The sequence below is a fragment of the Vulpes lagopus genome, chromosome 9 (genome assembly GCF_018345385.1).
Source record: "Vulpes lagopus strain Blue_001 chromosome 9, ASM1834538v1, whole genome shotgun sequence".
Lineage (NCBI taxonomy): Eukaryota > Metazoa > Chordata > Mammalia > Carnivora > Canidae > Vulpes > Vulpes lagopus.
In genome coordinates, this window is record NC_054832.1 from 29250985 (window position 1) to 29267654 (window position 16670).

Below are 16670 nucleotides of genomic sequence, written 5' to 3' on the forward strand. Positions count from 1 at the left end.
TCAAAGGAAGAAAAGCCTACTTTTATATTAAAAGCAAGCAAAGAAAAAACTGACTGGTGCTTAGGCAAGCTAAGAGATAAAAGCTCACAGTAAGACTAATCCAATATTTGACTCTCACTGGTTAACAACTAAAATTTCACATTTGAGAATTACCTTTCTAAAAACCATTCACAGCTAAGTGATTCTAATTGTTTGCATACTTTTATTGTAAAATAGTCTTTCATCCATTCCCTAACCTTTCCAATTCTACTTGTCCTAGGTTTAGATCCCCGTGATCTCTGGCCTAAAACAGAACAGCTGCCCGATTACAAATTATTTAATCTCTGCACTTTGTTCAAACTATCTCGTGTATTATTAACAAAGTTATTTCTAAAATTATCTGATGGATTTCCCTAATCACTGTCCATTTTCTTTTTTATTTTTAGAGAGAGTAAGTGTGTGAAAGAGGGGCATGGCGGGAGAGAGACTCTTAAGCAGGCTCCATGCTCAGAGCCTCATGCGGGGCTCGACCTTGCAACCCTGAGATCATGACCTGAGTCAAAATCAAGAGAAAGATGCCCAACTGACTGAACCACCCAGGCACCCCATTCATTCTCCATTTTCTAAGAATAAAAATTCTTAAGTATCACATACCAGGCTGTTAAAAAACAAAGGCCTTTTTTTTTTTTTTAAGATATTATTTATTCATGATAGATGTATAGAGAGAGAGGAAGAAACACAGGCAGAGGGAGAAGCAGGCTCCATGTCGGGAGCCCGACGTGGGACCCGATTCCGGGACTCCAGGATTGCGCCCTGGGCCAAAGGCAGGCGCTAAACTGCTGAGCCACCCAGGGATACCCAACACAGGCCTTCTTGATGCATCTCCAGTCACTGTGTACAATGAACCAATTCAGAGGTATAAAATATTGCTCCTCAAAACCCGTTTTTCTCAGAAGTCAAAGAGTGGGGAAGAAGGATGAGGTTAACTAGTTAGAGCACTAGAACCATGCCCTCTCTTCAACAAGAAAAGAAATAAAATTTCATTTGGAAAACATATTAAAGGAGGGAGGCAGTTTGGAAAGAGAAATACAAATGGCTTTTAAAGCATATTTAAAAATATTCAACATCTCTCATAATGCAAATTATAACAAGATACCTTTTTTTTTTCCAATTAGACTGCCAGAGGTTAAAAACAAAAAAGCTGATAGTACACCATGTGGGAGGATACAGGAGAAGCAGCACTCTCTTATACCACAGAAGTGAATATGGATGGCTAAAAAGCCTTTGTGCAAGGAAATTTGGTAACATCTATCAAAATTTAAAATGCACGGACCTCCAGACAGATTCCCGAGTAAAAATTCATCGTACAAATGACATTCACTGCAAGCACTGTTCCAGGGAGGAAGATATCAGAATCAATCTAAGAGTTCATCAAGGGGTCTTACTTCAAGAGACTGTTTTTCAAGAAACTGTTTTTTTATACATCATACAATGCAATGTTATGCAGCTATTGAGAGGATAGGATGATGTAAGGATGTGCTGACATACAGCATGATCTTTACAATGCATGCAAGAGAGAATATGCCACCATTTCCTTTTCCAACAACTCTGTCAAAAGGGATACACTCATACACACGTGCATATTTGTGTGTACATGAGGGAAAAAAACCTCTGGAAGAATACATTAAGAAATTGTTAACAATGTTTGCCTAAGTGAAGGAGAACATGAGATCCGGGGTGAGAGGACTTATTTTTTTACCATATATTCTTTGTATTGTTTGTAATTTTTAACATAGGTATTACTTTTTCAAAAAAATATTTCACAACCTTTTAAAAATAGATGGGATAGGGGCGGGAGGAGTCCATTTCAGCAACCTCCCTAAAGGAAATTTGAAAACTTCCTTTCTAATCACTTTATTCTTTCTTCCTTAGATAGACTTTGTACTTAAATAGTGCTAAGGATTCATTCAGGAGATACAAGAACTTTCCCTGGCCGACCCTACTTCACTTCAACCACATTCATCCTTCAAGCCATGCAAGGCTCAAAAACCACACAGCAAGTGACTAAGGAATAAAAATTTAACAGTCTATTTTCAAAGTCCATAATCTGTTCACTAGATCACTCTGCATCCCTAAGCACAGTCAGGTGGGTGTCTAATTTGTTCTTCTATTCCGAGCACCAAGCACACCATAAGCACTAAATATTTTTTTTGAAAGATTAATGAACACATATAAAAGGGAAGCTCCAAGCTCCTTAAAGCTTGAATGAACAACCTCATTTCTATACTGGATATCTAGAAACACAGAGGCACAAGACCATTAATAGTCATATGATCACTTTCATACAACACGAAGAATCACAGTATTATAAAAGCCTGAATTATAACTATGGATGAGGGTGAAACTAGACTTTCCCACCTTTGAGGTAATACATTATAGTTGGTTTGAAAAAAGAAACTGTAATGTATTCTATACTGCCACTTAACTGTTTAATATAAGTGAAGTCTTCCCCTACTAGACTTAATTAGTTCTAGGTTTACATGGTTTTGTTATCTCTCTCAAAGTCTACCACAGTGCTTTCTATGGGTACATTAACAGAAACTGTCTTTATGCTTTGTAACACCCAACATTCTGGTGACTCATGACAGATACTCAATAAACATTTACAGAAGGGACTAAGGGGATGTTAAAAATAATATTTAATGAAAGAATAATACATTTAGCAAAATGTATTTAGTCACCTTGTTCTAAAATACTTACCTAGCAACTAAGGGACATAGTTACCAACACCTCATATATAGTCTATGACTGAAACCATTTGGATTTCTCTTTTAGTCAATCTTAGAGCCAGAGAACATAGAAATTACTACAAACACAGAAAAATCATTACATACTATCTTAGATCCTGAAAAAGTGAAATAATTTATTAAAAATATCCCCAATTCAAACTGACACAGAAGTAAAATGTTTGACTCCTAATACCAAGAAAATAAAATCAAAAGCTGTTGATTTTTAACCTGGTATTAAAAAAAAAAAATGGAGCAAACTTTTTTTGGAAACTTGATTTCATATTTTTAATATCTGGCTGTGTGAAAAATGAATACCTTTGAAATTGTAGTGAAGTCTTATAACTAAGTAAATGAAAATGCTTCAGGAAAAGAAAAATGGTGCTATTTTATTAAAACAGGTGGCAAGTGAGTAGAATGGTTAAAATTGGAAAGTTATTCATAACTTTTATGAACTTTTATTGGAAATATGTAGATATACTAACAAAAGCTCTTTCTATTTTTGATTTTTTTTTGTTTTTTACCAAGGGTAGAATTGCAGCTCTCTCAAAACTTCTCCCTGAAATTGTATATGCTGAGAATCCTCACAAAATAATAAATCCTTGCCATTCAAGTACCTATCTCTACCTCTTCACCCCAAAAAAACCTAGGAATTTTCCAGAAGAAATGTCCCTGGGATGGGATAATATTAAAAGCAAAAATCTAAACCACTTCACTACGTATATATATATATATATATATACACACACACACACACACACACACATATATATATACACACACACATATATACACACACACACATACACATATACATGCACACACTGTGTAACTTACACAATGTTACTTGTCAATTCTATCTCAGTAAAGCTGAAAAAAGACTATCATTTAAGCAACAGATCTAAATATTACCACAAAGTATCAGAAGAGACAAGCAGAGATCAGATTTATGACCAATGAAAGCCTTAGATAAAAGCTAACTAAATATTACACACTTCAATATTAAATAATTGCCCAAGAAAGCATAAATAATTTACTTAAATTAAGTAACTAATGTTCAATTATTATTTCTGCATCTTATAATCCACAATTACACATTAAGTGGCTTAACAAAAATGTATATTTTCAATGAAACACTTGCCAAATAAGAGAAAACGTTCATGTATTTGTGTTAATATACCAATATCTCCTATAAAAGGGCAAAACAAACTGGTTTTTGTTTAAAAATTTTTAAATATGATTTGCTTTTAACAGGTGTATATGTGCATGGGTATAAAAAAATATTAAAATGCCTGATATGTTATCTAAAATCTCTATAACTTTTCATTGAGTAAAAGGTATGTCTGAGGAAAGCCATTATGCAAAAATATTAAAATAAAATTCTCAAACTATTCTCAAAAATCAAAAAAATCTTCAGCAATATTTTTTTTTTAAAGAAGCTTTGTGGCTCTTTTTTTTTTAAATTTTTTTTATTTATGATAGTCACACACAGAGAGAGAGAGAGAGAGAGGCAGAGACACAGGCAGAGGGAGAAGCAGGCTCCGTGCATGGGAGCCCGACGTGGGATTCGATCCCAGGTCTCCAGGATCGTGCCCTGGGCCAAAGGCAGGCGCCAAACCGCTGCGCCACCCAGGGATCCCCTTCAGCAATATTTTTAAGACAAATAATACTATATAAGTATATTTAGCACAAATACTCTGCCCAATATACTGATATATTTGTTCAAATCAGGATAAATTAAAGATGTTATCTTATAGGAAACAAAATATATATATTTTTTTATATATATACACACACATATATACATATACAAGTATCTGTATACATACACAAGTATATTATATATATGTACATATATGTGTTACTGTTCAAGTATAAGACAGAAAAAGTAAAACCAAATCAAAACACCTTTATTAATTCCATATACCAATTACTGATAACCTCTTTCATTTTTCATTAAAACTAAAATATAACTACCCAAAGAAGTTATTTATCATAAACTTCAAAATATTATAAAACCACTGAGCTCGGCTGACCTTTTTGCAAGCATGTAAAATTCTTTCTTTCTAAATTTCCACAGTTTCTGTCCAAAAAGATACACTATGAGTCAAATTTCACTGAAGAGTTTTAAATCTATTTTTAAAATGTGGCCCAACATAAAGTATCTAAAATAAGAAGATAAAACCTGATTTCATATTTACTTTTCCATTATTTAAAAAATCAATTAATTTCACCTTTTAAAATAAAATTTAGACAATCTTCAGGGCAAACAGCTAACTTACAGTGTTAGTTGGATCTTCTTGTAAAATTCGATCATATAGTTGTATAGCATCATCATATCTATTTAAAAAGAAAAAAAAATCAAGAATCATTATTTTCAAGTTTTAGTGACAAATAGTAAATACAGAAAACAATTAAACTGGCAGGGCTTTAAATGTGTTTACAGTTGCAATCCAAGTCTCTTCTGATCTTCAGGTAACAGCAGAAATTTGCTACAGTATTATTTTTTACAGAAAAAAATTCATGAATAAAGTATTTCTAGAAAAACTTACTTTAAAAACACAGATTCATGAACAAAGAAAAAAAAAAGAGATGAACTAAAATACAATGATTCAATTTGGCTTAAATACAAAGGTAAAAACTAGCAACATAGATAGCTTTGTGGTCCTAGGTAAACCTAGAATTATAGCCAATAAAGCATAAGAACAAGTTTCATTTTAACAAATTCACAAGGAAATGATCTATGATTTAATTCTCCTTTAATAAATACTTAGCTTTCTTAGTTAGCTGGTTCAGTTCAATTCATTAAGTACCTGTTAAATATACACCTGCAGTACACCCTGCTGGGTTACAACCTCACAAAGGGAATAGTTAACAATTTACAACAACACAAATTAAAAAATAATCAAATATGTCTGCCTATGTCTAACAAGCCAAAATAAACATTATGTGATAAGGAATCAAGCAGAAGGATACATCAGAAATCACATAAAGAACATCATATACTCTTGTATGATTCTTGTAGGACTCTTGTTTGAGGTGTAAGGAAAAAGCTGATTCTGCAATTCCTTCCTAACAGTATCCATAACCCCAACTCTACTCCAAATCAATTTCTCCATTTCCAGATATCGATCTTTAAAGAAAACTAAAAGCAATCTTTAAAACCTTTCACAGCAATGTTTCTAAAACTAGGAACAATAGCTATGTTCTTGAGATCTCTTAAGTTTCCTAAGAGAATTTTTTAATTTTATATTTTTTCTTAGTGATATTCAATACATGAATATTCTGTATCATTATAATGACATATCTTTTAACTGAATACTGCCCCACAATTTTAGCACCCAAGCCTCTTTGTGATTATAATCATGCTAGTAGGTAAGACTACTTTAACTGTAGTAGACAACTGAGAAAAATAAAAGCAGACTTAATTTGTAAATGTGTTCATACCATATGGAGGCCAAATAACATCATGGCACACTAAGTCAATCAGACTTGACTAGTTCAAATAAAATTAGTTTGGACCTCAAATACATGGTAATACAGTAAGGATGCTAGCCTCAATAGAACCTGCAACTAAATGGAGAAATGTAAAATAAAAATCATTAAATATTAATAAGACAATGAAGTATATAAACAAGGACAAAATTAATGTTATAGAACAAGGGTGCTCACAAGATACAGTACATGAGAATGAGAACCCCCTGGGAATCTTTTTTCCAACTACATAAGCTTTAGAAAACACACCAAATGACAGAAGACAATAGGAAACTTCATTTCACTAATATAATGATAATCTAAATTTTAGCAGTTTTCTAGTTTTTTCGGTATTATCAGAAAATTTACATCGTTTTTATAGTTGTACAAAAACTATATACATAGGGGCCGCTGTGTGGCTCAATCGGTTAAGAATCTGCCTTTGGCTCAGGTCATCAGGGTCCTGGAATTGAGCCCCATGTAAGGCTCCCTACTCAACAGAGTCTGCTTCCCCATCTCCTTCTGCCCCTTCCCCCAGCCTGTGCACGATCTCTCTCTTTCTCTCAAATAAGTAAAATCTTAAGAAAAAAAAAAAAAAAAACACAAAAAACTATACATACAAAACATTAATAGCTAGTTGTTTACTTAAATATATTTAAATTTTACTATAAAAAATAGTAAGTTCTGTAAAAACTGACTGTGATGGTTAATTTTTCTGAGTGTGACAGATCACTTTGACTGACCATGCACTGCCCAGATTAAATATTATTCCTGGGTATGTCTAAGGATGTTTTCAGATAAGATTAGCATTTGAATCTGTGGACAGATTTACTGCTAAAATAGATTGCCTTCCCCAATGTGGGTGAACATGACCCAATCCTTTGAGAGCTTGAATAAAACTACAAAGGAAAGAGAGCTGTTCACTCCTTTTTACTGCCTCACTACTTGAGCTGGGACATCTTATCTCATTTTCTCCTGGCCTCAGTCTGGCTTCCTTGGTTCTCAGGCCTTCAGACTTGGGATTCAAACTGAATTACAGTACCAACTTTCCTGGGTCTCCCAAGTTGCAGACAGCAGATTCTAGGACTTCTCAGCTTCCTTGATTGCTTCATAATAAGCCTCTCCCTCTCCCTATATATCCTTCTTCCCTCCTCCCACCCATGTATATGTACATCAATATCCTCTTGGTTCTGTTTCTCTAGAGAATCCTAATACACTGAAGGTCCACAAGAATTTACCTTTAGTCAGCAATGTTCTTAAACTTACTTGTAAACCTACTTGTCTATTCTCCTGAAGGGCTTTTTTTAAAAGAAAGATTCTGATTAACTCCTAAAAAAGTGATCTCAGTGGGGAGTAGGGAACTATGTACTTTAAATTCCACAGATCACTCTAATTCACACAATTGTGTATGAGAATCAATTATTAATGGTCCTATGTAATGAAGACACATAGTAGTCATTCTTCCAAGAAAAAGAGCAGTAAAACCTTATTGAGTAAAATGATTACATGAGTTTCAATTAAAGAGTAAGGCTTAAAAGAATTAGAGTTCACCTGTGTCTTAGAAAACTTTTGAATAAATTACTGTGGGGCACCTGGGTGGCTCAGTGGTTGAGCATCTGCCCTTGGCTCAGGTCATGATCCTGGGGTCCTAGGATCAAGTCCCACATCAGGATCCCTACAGGGAGCCTTGCTTCTCCCTCTGCCTATGTCTCTGCCTCTCTCATGAATAAATAAATAAAATCTTTAAAAATAAATAAATAAATTGTTACCCTATCAATTTTTTTTGCATGATAGGAAAGCGGGTAGAGGGATAATAACTACTTAAAATGTGTGCTTTGGAAACTAGTACCTCTCAAACCTTTACAAGATAATTTTAAAAATCAACCATCTTGGACTCTGGGATGTTTGGGTATTAATACATTTTAAGAATAGTCTAGAAATTTATCCCACTTGAAATAAAACAAAAAATGATATTAGCGAGAACACAGATTCAGGAACAATCCGTTGTAGATTTCCTCCATTCCCTCCTTTGAATCTAAATTACTTTCTGCTAATCTAAAATAATACTATTTTATTTATTTTTCTTTACCTATGCTCTTTGATTGCTTACAGAGACAATCCAATGGGATTAAACTATACATATACACAAACACATAAGTCAAAAGTTAAGGATTAAAGAGATTAAGAAAAATTATATCGATACATTCTACTTACTAAAAGCTACTATAACTGAGGTTATAAAAAAAAAAAGGCCAACAAGAGCAAAAAAAAGTGGGACTATATCAAATTCAAAAGCTTCTGTACAACGAAGAAAACATTCAACAAAAATGAAAACATAATTTATGGAATTGGAAAAATATTTGCAAATTATCTGATGCTTTCAAATACTTGCTAAAGAGTTAATATCTAATACGTATAAAGAACTCATACAATAAATGGCAAAAGAAAAGAAAAAAAACCTAAGTAAAAAGAGACAGAGGAACTGAATATTTTTCCAAGGAAGACATACAGATAGCAAACAGGTACATGAAAACGTGTTCAACATTACTAATCAACAGGGAAATGAAAATCAAAACCACAGTGAGCTATTAGCTCACACATATTAGAATGGCTATTATCAAAAAGACAAGACATAACAAGTCTTGCCAAGGATGGAGAGAAAAGGGAACTCTTGCACAATGTTAGTGGGAATGTAAATTGGCACAGCCACTATGAAAAACAGTAGAGGTCTCTTACAAAATTCAGAATAGAACTACCATTTGATCCAGCAATTCTCCTTCTAGGTATTTAACCAAAGAAAACAAAATCACTATCTTGTAAAGGTATTTTCAACCTCACACTCATTGCACCATTATTTGCAATAACCAATACACAGAAATAGTCTAAAAGCCCATTAACAAATGAGTGGATAAAGAAGACTGGTATCATGAAATATTATTCAGCCATAAAAGAGAAAAAAAAATCTGCCATTTATGACAACTTGGATGGAACTTTAGGGCATATGCTAAATGTAATAGAGAAAGACAAAAACTATATGACCTCACTTATATGTGGAATCAAAAAAAACACAAACTCCTAGAAACAGAGAACAGATTAGTGGTTGCCAGAGGTAGGCACTGGGGGTGGGAAAATAGGTAACAGTGCTCAAAAGGTACAAATTTCCAGTTATAAAATATGTCCTGGGGAATATAATATACAGTATAGTTACTATAGTTAACAATACTGTGTTATGTACTTGAAAGCTGCTAAGAGAAAAAATCTTAAAAGTTCTCATAAGAAAAAAAAATTGTAACGATGTATGGTGATGGATGTTAACTAAACCCACTGTGGTAATCACTTCACAATATACACAAATATCAGATCATGATGTCATGTACCTGAAACTAATACAATGCCAACTATATCCCATTTAAGAAATAGTAATAGCTTCTATGCCTTGAATACCTGTCAGGGTACTACACATATGTCATTACTAATTCCCAAAACAATCCTGACAAGTTGGTAATTTTCTCATTTTACAGAGGAATAAGGCTAAAAGATTTAAGTAAGTTGAATAATGTGCCAGATAAACAGCTAATAAATCATAGAAACAGCATATAAAACCAGTCCTTACTCCAAAACACAAACCCATTTCACTAGGTCAGAGATGGTAAATTGCACTCCTATGTCAAATCCTATTTATTGGCAGTAACTGGCAAGATTTATGCTGAGAAAGCACTGACACTATTCTGCAGCTCAAAAGCAAAAGTTCTTGCACACTTAATGATGCTGTCATGAGTATAGGAGGACCTATATCTAGACCCCACATTTATCATTTTAAAATGGGATTAGACTGGAGTTTTTTAAAAGATTTTATTTATTTATTCATGAGACACAGAGAGGCAGAGACATTGGCAGAGGGAGAAGCGGGCTCCCCACAGGGAGCCCGATGTGGGACTCATTCCCAGGATCCCGGGATCGTGCCCTGAGCTGAAGGCAGAAGCTCAACCACTGAGCCACCGAGGCATTCCCTGAGATTATACTGTTTTTAAGGTTTAGTTACCTTTCCATGGCTTCAAATCTCATGCCTGTTAGTCTCTTGACTCTGTGGCTGCCAGGAAACTGTCTTCTCAACTCCTGAAGACAAAACTGAAAAAATAATTGGTAAAAAAGACTTAAGAAGTAGGAATTACATTACATATACTAAATGAGCTAGAGGGAATGGCCTATATAATCTTCAATGTATCTTCTTAAATCATTTCATTAGTGTACTCTAACAACATGAAGTGAAATTAATTGGTAATGAATAAGGAATAAAAGAAGAACCCTGAAATTACAGTACTCAGAAACTGATCATGCTCTTAACTGGGAAAATAAGCAGGTCACGGGATACACTAATAACTCTTTAGATGTTGCCATATTACTACTCCTTCAGAATTGCTTCCATAATGGCCCAAATTAAACCCTTATAACAACTTCCTGGCTTTTAGTTTCTATTATCTAAGCATTCTCCTGATATAAATTAAGCTCTTTGACAGTACTCTCAAGTCCTCCAAATACTATAACACTTTTGCCCTGTTGAAATCATGTATTAATCAATCATCCTGTCAGTACACATACCCTGACTTGGGGTTATAAAATACTGACACCAAATCTAAAGAGTACCAATCCCCTTTGGGAGAGATCCATAATCCACCTATCAACTTAAATAAATAAATAAATAATCAAGTATTTATTGAGTACCAACTATGTTCTCAGCAACATATGAGGATTTTAAGAGTCTTGGAAGCACTAAAATGTTAAGGATTATAAAAACAGTCCATTCTAGTGCCCCAAAGCATAAGTGACCAAAAAAAAAAAAAAAAAAATACCTTTCCTTAGTGAAGAAACTATTAATTAGTAATAAAAAAGTTATAACATGATCTGGAAGTATAGCTTCCAAGTACGTGGCTAAACATCTGCCACACTAAGAAAAATATTCAAGTTAGTCAAAACTGGAGATGATGTTTGTTTATTTCTTTGACACCATGCACAACTCATACTACTTGGTTAATCAAGCTGTATAGAAATTCTGAACATTAAAAAAATACTATGTTACAGAAAAAGCTACCATTTAAGTTGATCTCTGGCTTTGGTTACCAATATTATCTAATTTGATCTCCTACTTCATCAAATGGCATTTGGCTTCTTAAAAAACAACTAAACATTTCCCTTAAGATGCAAGCTGCAATCTCTATGAATATTTGAAAGACTATTTCAGGGCTCAGTTGGTTAAGTGTCTCTTAATTTCAGCTCAGGTGAGGATCGCAGGGTTATGGGATCAAGCCCGGGGTTGGGCTCTGCACTGAGCATAGAACTTGCTTGAGATTCTCTCTCCCCCTCTCCTATACCCCTCCCCCCAGATAGATAGATAGATAGACAGATAGATAGACTATCTCATAGGTTCTGATGGTAATCTAAAAGGTTTAATGGAACACTTTTTCTTTTACCACTAGTAGCTCCACTGAAATTAGATATATAGGCAATGTAACATAAATTACCTTAGAAAAAAAGCAATGCTAATTCAGATATGCATATGTTCTCCTAATATTTCTACTTTGTTTGCATGTACTTTCTTTTTGGCTTAAATGAGGAAATAGCATGAAGTTGTACTGAAGAACTCTGGAATATAGAACAATAAAACGAAAAACCAGAAACCTTCACTTTTTCATTTACAAAATGAATATAATGATAGTATCAAGCACAAAACAAGAAATAACTGTGAAGATTAAATAAAGTATAATATAAAGCATTTAGCACAATGGCTATCACATGAGTATTCAAAAATATAGCTATTATCATTCTTTTATTCTAAAAGCAATATTAGTATTCTAAGTCATGTTCTATACATGTTAGGATTTTCTAATAATTTAAAAGATACATTTACAACAATGCAAAATAGTATTTAACATTATGTACAAATCTTCCACTTATGATGGGGTTACATCCCAATAAATCCCAATAAATAAATTATTAAGTTCAAAATACTGAAAGTCAAAAATGCGTTTAATAACACCTAACCTACTGAACAGCATAGTTTAGCCTAGCTTGCCTGACACATGCTCAGAACACTTTAGCTTATAGTTGGGCAAAATCTTCTAACACAATGCCTATTGTATAATAAGACATCAACTATCTCATGTTTACTAAATTTACTAAATACTATATGAAATACAGTATTACTATATTTAATTACTAAATACTATATGAAAGTGAAAAACAGAATGTCTGTATGGGTACAGAATGGTAGTAAGTTTATCAGCTGTTTACCCTGGTGATCATGATCATATGGCTGACTGGGAGGGTAGGGCCCACTGCCACCACACAGCATCATGAGAAAGTATTGTACCACTTATCACTAGCCTAGGAAAAGATCAGAATTCAAAGTGTAGTTTCCAGTGAATGTGTATTGCTTTCAGACCATTATTAAGTTGAAAAACTGTAAGTCAAATCATCATGAGTCAGTGACTCTACTCTCTGTGTTATAAAAGTCATTCAAAAACCCAAAAGATAAACTTGTTTTAAACTATCTGCTTCTTTTTTTAAACTCTATAATAGCATAATTCACCTGTTAAGTGGACAACCTTCACCAACCAATTTAACCTTTTCAGTAAAACTGGGATACTAAATATCTACTTCCCAAGACTGTTAAAAAGATTTAACTGTCCCAAGTACCTAGTTAGTCTCACCTACTCTTAGGAGTAGCACTGAAATTCACCCATAAAAGCATTCAAGTACAAGCCGTGTACTAAAGCTTAGGTACTTATAATTCACGAAGTAAATTTAAAATAAAATAAAATATAATTAGTTTAAATACCTACCAATGCCAAGTCATCTCGGCCATAGTCTAGGGCTGCAATCATCACTTGTTCATATATGATCCAAACTAGACACAGAGAGAAAAAAAATTGAACTTAATGTAAAAATCTCCCAAAAGAAATCAGACATTTTTCTTGTTTCTGATATTTTAGAGAATATTACTTGTAACTGAAAATTGTTTTACTGCATTATATAATAGATTAAGAAAGCAATCTTCTATGCTTTCAGTAATATAAAATATTTTAATATCTTATAAGGTTAAAAAAATCTATTATTTAATACCTTTCCTCTTCTAAAAAATTCTTTTTTTTTACAGACTTATTTATTTATTCATGAGAGACACAGAAAGGCAGAGAAAGAGGCAGAGGGAGAAGCAGGCTCCCTCAGAATAGCCCGATGCGGAACTCGATCCCAGATCCTGGGAGCACGACCTAAGCCGAAGGCAGCCGCCCAACAGCTGAGCCACACAGGCGTTACTAAAAAATTCTTTATGAAATACATTGTGACCAGAACAAGACTATAGCCCTCTGAGCTTTAAAGCAAAAATGTCTATTTGAATGCTTCACTACAACCAGCAATTTAGAAATCCTTCTCAAAATAATGCATATTAGACATCCTGAATTTTTTTTTTTTAAATAGGGGGCAAATCATAGACTGCAGGAAAAACGTAATGAAAAGATGCTTTTTAAAAAAACTAAAACCCAAAAAAGAATAAAAATAAAAAAACTAAAACCCAAAACATAACAGGAAAGAGCATGAATAAAGCACTTACTATCATCTCCAAGCTTAGAAGCATATTCATTAATTAATTCCTCTCCAACTTCCACAATTTGCTCACTGTTTCGTGAGTTTTCTTCTCTCCATTTTCTCATTTTATCTCGCATTTCTGAAAAAAATAAAGCTTGTTATTACATATATATTTGATCAGTGTCAAAAACTGATAAGGAAATTGAAATCAACTTTTCAGGCAGAGAAAATAAAGTCACACTGATTTAAGTCTATGGTATGTCAAAATTCATAAAGCAGAAAAGAAATTTAACAAAAGCAACAGATCCTTTAGAAGATTAAAAAGACATTACAACTAATGTTACAACTATATAAAAGTAATGAATAGGATTGGTCTGCTACAAAGATTTAAGATCTAAAGCAACTATGGATCTTAACTTTTTTGAAGTTAAAGACAATTTTCAGAACTTGATAAAAGCTAGGGATAATTTTTTGGGGTTGCAGGGGGGAACACAAAATTATTCATAGAAATCTCAAAAATCCAAAGTACTCCTGAAGCTCACCCACTCAAGAATGTAAAATTTCATAATCAGGGGATCATATTAGGCTGTCTGCACTGAAAGGACATTCATCATAAAACTTCCTAATAACATTAACAGTACATATAATGTATAAAGATACACAGCTATGCAAGAAAATAAACAGCAAAAGAATCAGAACAAAGGAAATCTTTCAATTATATATATAATAATAAGTGAAAATAATGTAAAGTAAGGTAAAAAGCACTAGCAAAAGAGTCACAAGAACAACTCTGCATATCATAAAATAAGAGGAAACTGAGGAGTTGTAATGAACAGTATTTTGATAACAACAGAAATAACTGGGAAAGAGTATCTAATCCAGTAAACAAAAGGTCCCTTTTTCATATAGTTATGGTAGAATGAACTATCCAATTTTCCAATCACATTTATGATTTCTTACTCCTACCTAAGAAAATCTAACATATTTATTCATCTGGGTACCACCTCTTCCTTCTACAGACACAGAAGAGATTTAAACAGTTAAATTGTTGAACACATAAGCTGGCCCCTAGAGAATAAGTATAAAAGAAACATGGAATTTTCACTACTTTCATACGCATTATCTGAGTTCCTATAGCTCAAAGTCTTAAAAAAAAATGCAAGACAAAAATAGATCATAAATGGTCTTAAAAATCAAATTAACACAGTTAATTCCTTCTACTGACAACCAGAAATCAGCTTGACTCTCACTCCGCAAAGGAAATAACCTTGAACTGATTCTTACAAAGTTCAAGAGGAAATGAACAGACAAAATAATTTAAAAAATAAAAAAATAAAGTAGGTCATTCATACCCCACAGGTTAAGGGCTCAGTCCCATAAAACTTAGACACCAATCAAGAGTCAGGGCCACCAGTATTTCTGACTAACTGGCTATAAAGCCTGGGGTTCTCACAACCTCCTCCTCAGGTTTGTGAGAATACCTCACAGAACTCAGATAGGTGCTTCACTTACTCTCATGGATTTATTATAAAAACTACAACTAAGAAAAGCCAAATGAAAGAGATACATAGGGCAAAGTGAGAAGAGAAAAGAAAAGCAGAGGAACTTTCATACTCTCTCTCAGCAAGACACCATCCTAGTAGTACCTTCCTTGAGGTGCTTACCAACCTGGAAGCTCTCCAAACACCATAGCTTAGTGGGTTTTATGGGGGCTTCATTCCAAGGCATGATTGATCTCCAGATCCTCTCCCAGGAAGTCAAGAAATGAGAGTTCCAATTTTTTACTTTCCCTGGTCTTTTGGATGACCAGCCCCCAATCTGAAGCTATCCAGCCACCAACAGTCTCATTAGCATACAAAAAGATACTCAACATTCTAGAAACTCCAAAGATCTTAGAGGCTCTTAAGTCAAAAACCCAGAAAAAAAGATTAAATACAACAAAAGCTGTTGCTCCTAACCTTATCATTCAAGAAATTTCTAAAGGTTTAGGAGCTCTGTGACACAACTGGGGACAAAAATACCAAATACACATCCCTTATTACATCACAACAGAACCTTATGCTTAGAACCAAAGCATGGGTTCTCAGAATTCATTCAAACTCTATCCCCTATACAACAGTTCACTTGCAGATTATTTTATTCTAAAGATTTATTTATTTATTCATTTTACAGAGAGAGAAAGTACATGCGTGCACGAGCAGGGAAGGGCAGAGGGAGATGGAAAGAGAAACCCAAGCTGACTCTGCTGAGCACAGAGGCTGACCCAAGGTTCCATCTAAAGACCCTGAGATTACAACCTCGGCCAAAATCAAGAGTCAGATGCTTAAATGACTGCACCACCCAGGCACACCAACCTGGCAGATTATTTTAAAAGAGGAGTTAAGTGTCTTGGGAATATAAATTAGTGTTTTACAGATCTGTTCTGTAACATCGCACCCTTTGCCCACATGCTGAACCCAAATTAGGCTAGCATTCAAGGTGACAACCTAGCTCTTACCTTGAAAAAAATTACTTTCACAAAACATAAACATATTCATAAATATGGATCTTTAGCTTAGAAGTGAAATCTCAGGGTATGTTCCATGAGATCTGGGATCCTGCCTGTCATGTTCAGCACTGTATCCTCAAGAAGTGGAACACTGCCTGTTACAAGTACTCCAGATATGTATTTAATTAACATGCTATTTAGTATATAGGCCAATAGTTAAAGCTACATGTGAATTAGATCAACCACAGAAGGCATTTAACTTTTTAATTTTGTACTCTTTGAAGCTGATGAGACCTTTGAACCCTTTTTTTCCCAGAAATATGTACATGTTTACATATACTCAATTTTACATACAATTT

General features: G+C 33.8%; 1 protein-coding gene across 1 annotated transcript in view; it reads right to left on the minus strand.

Annotated features, from left to right (window-relative positions):
- EMC2 (ER membrane protein complex subunit 2) overlaps positions 1–16670 on the minus strand; it is a 43345-nt gene that overhangs the window by 23408 nt on the left and 3267 nt on the right. Inside the window, exons 2-5 of the mRNA XM_041769388.1 lie at positions 13849–13962; positions 13079–13143; positions 10282–10367; positions 5048–5105 (exon numbers count right to left, since the gene is read on the minus strand). Coding sequence (XP_041625322.1) covers positions 5048–5105; positions 10282–10367; positions 13079–13143; positions 13849–13962 — 323 coding nt within the window. The remainder of the gene's footprint in view (positions 1–5047; positions 5106–10281; positions 10368–13078; positions 13144–13848; positions 13963–16670) is intronic.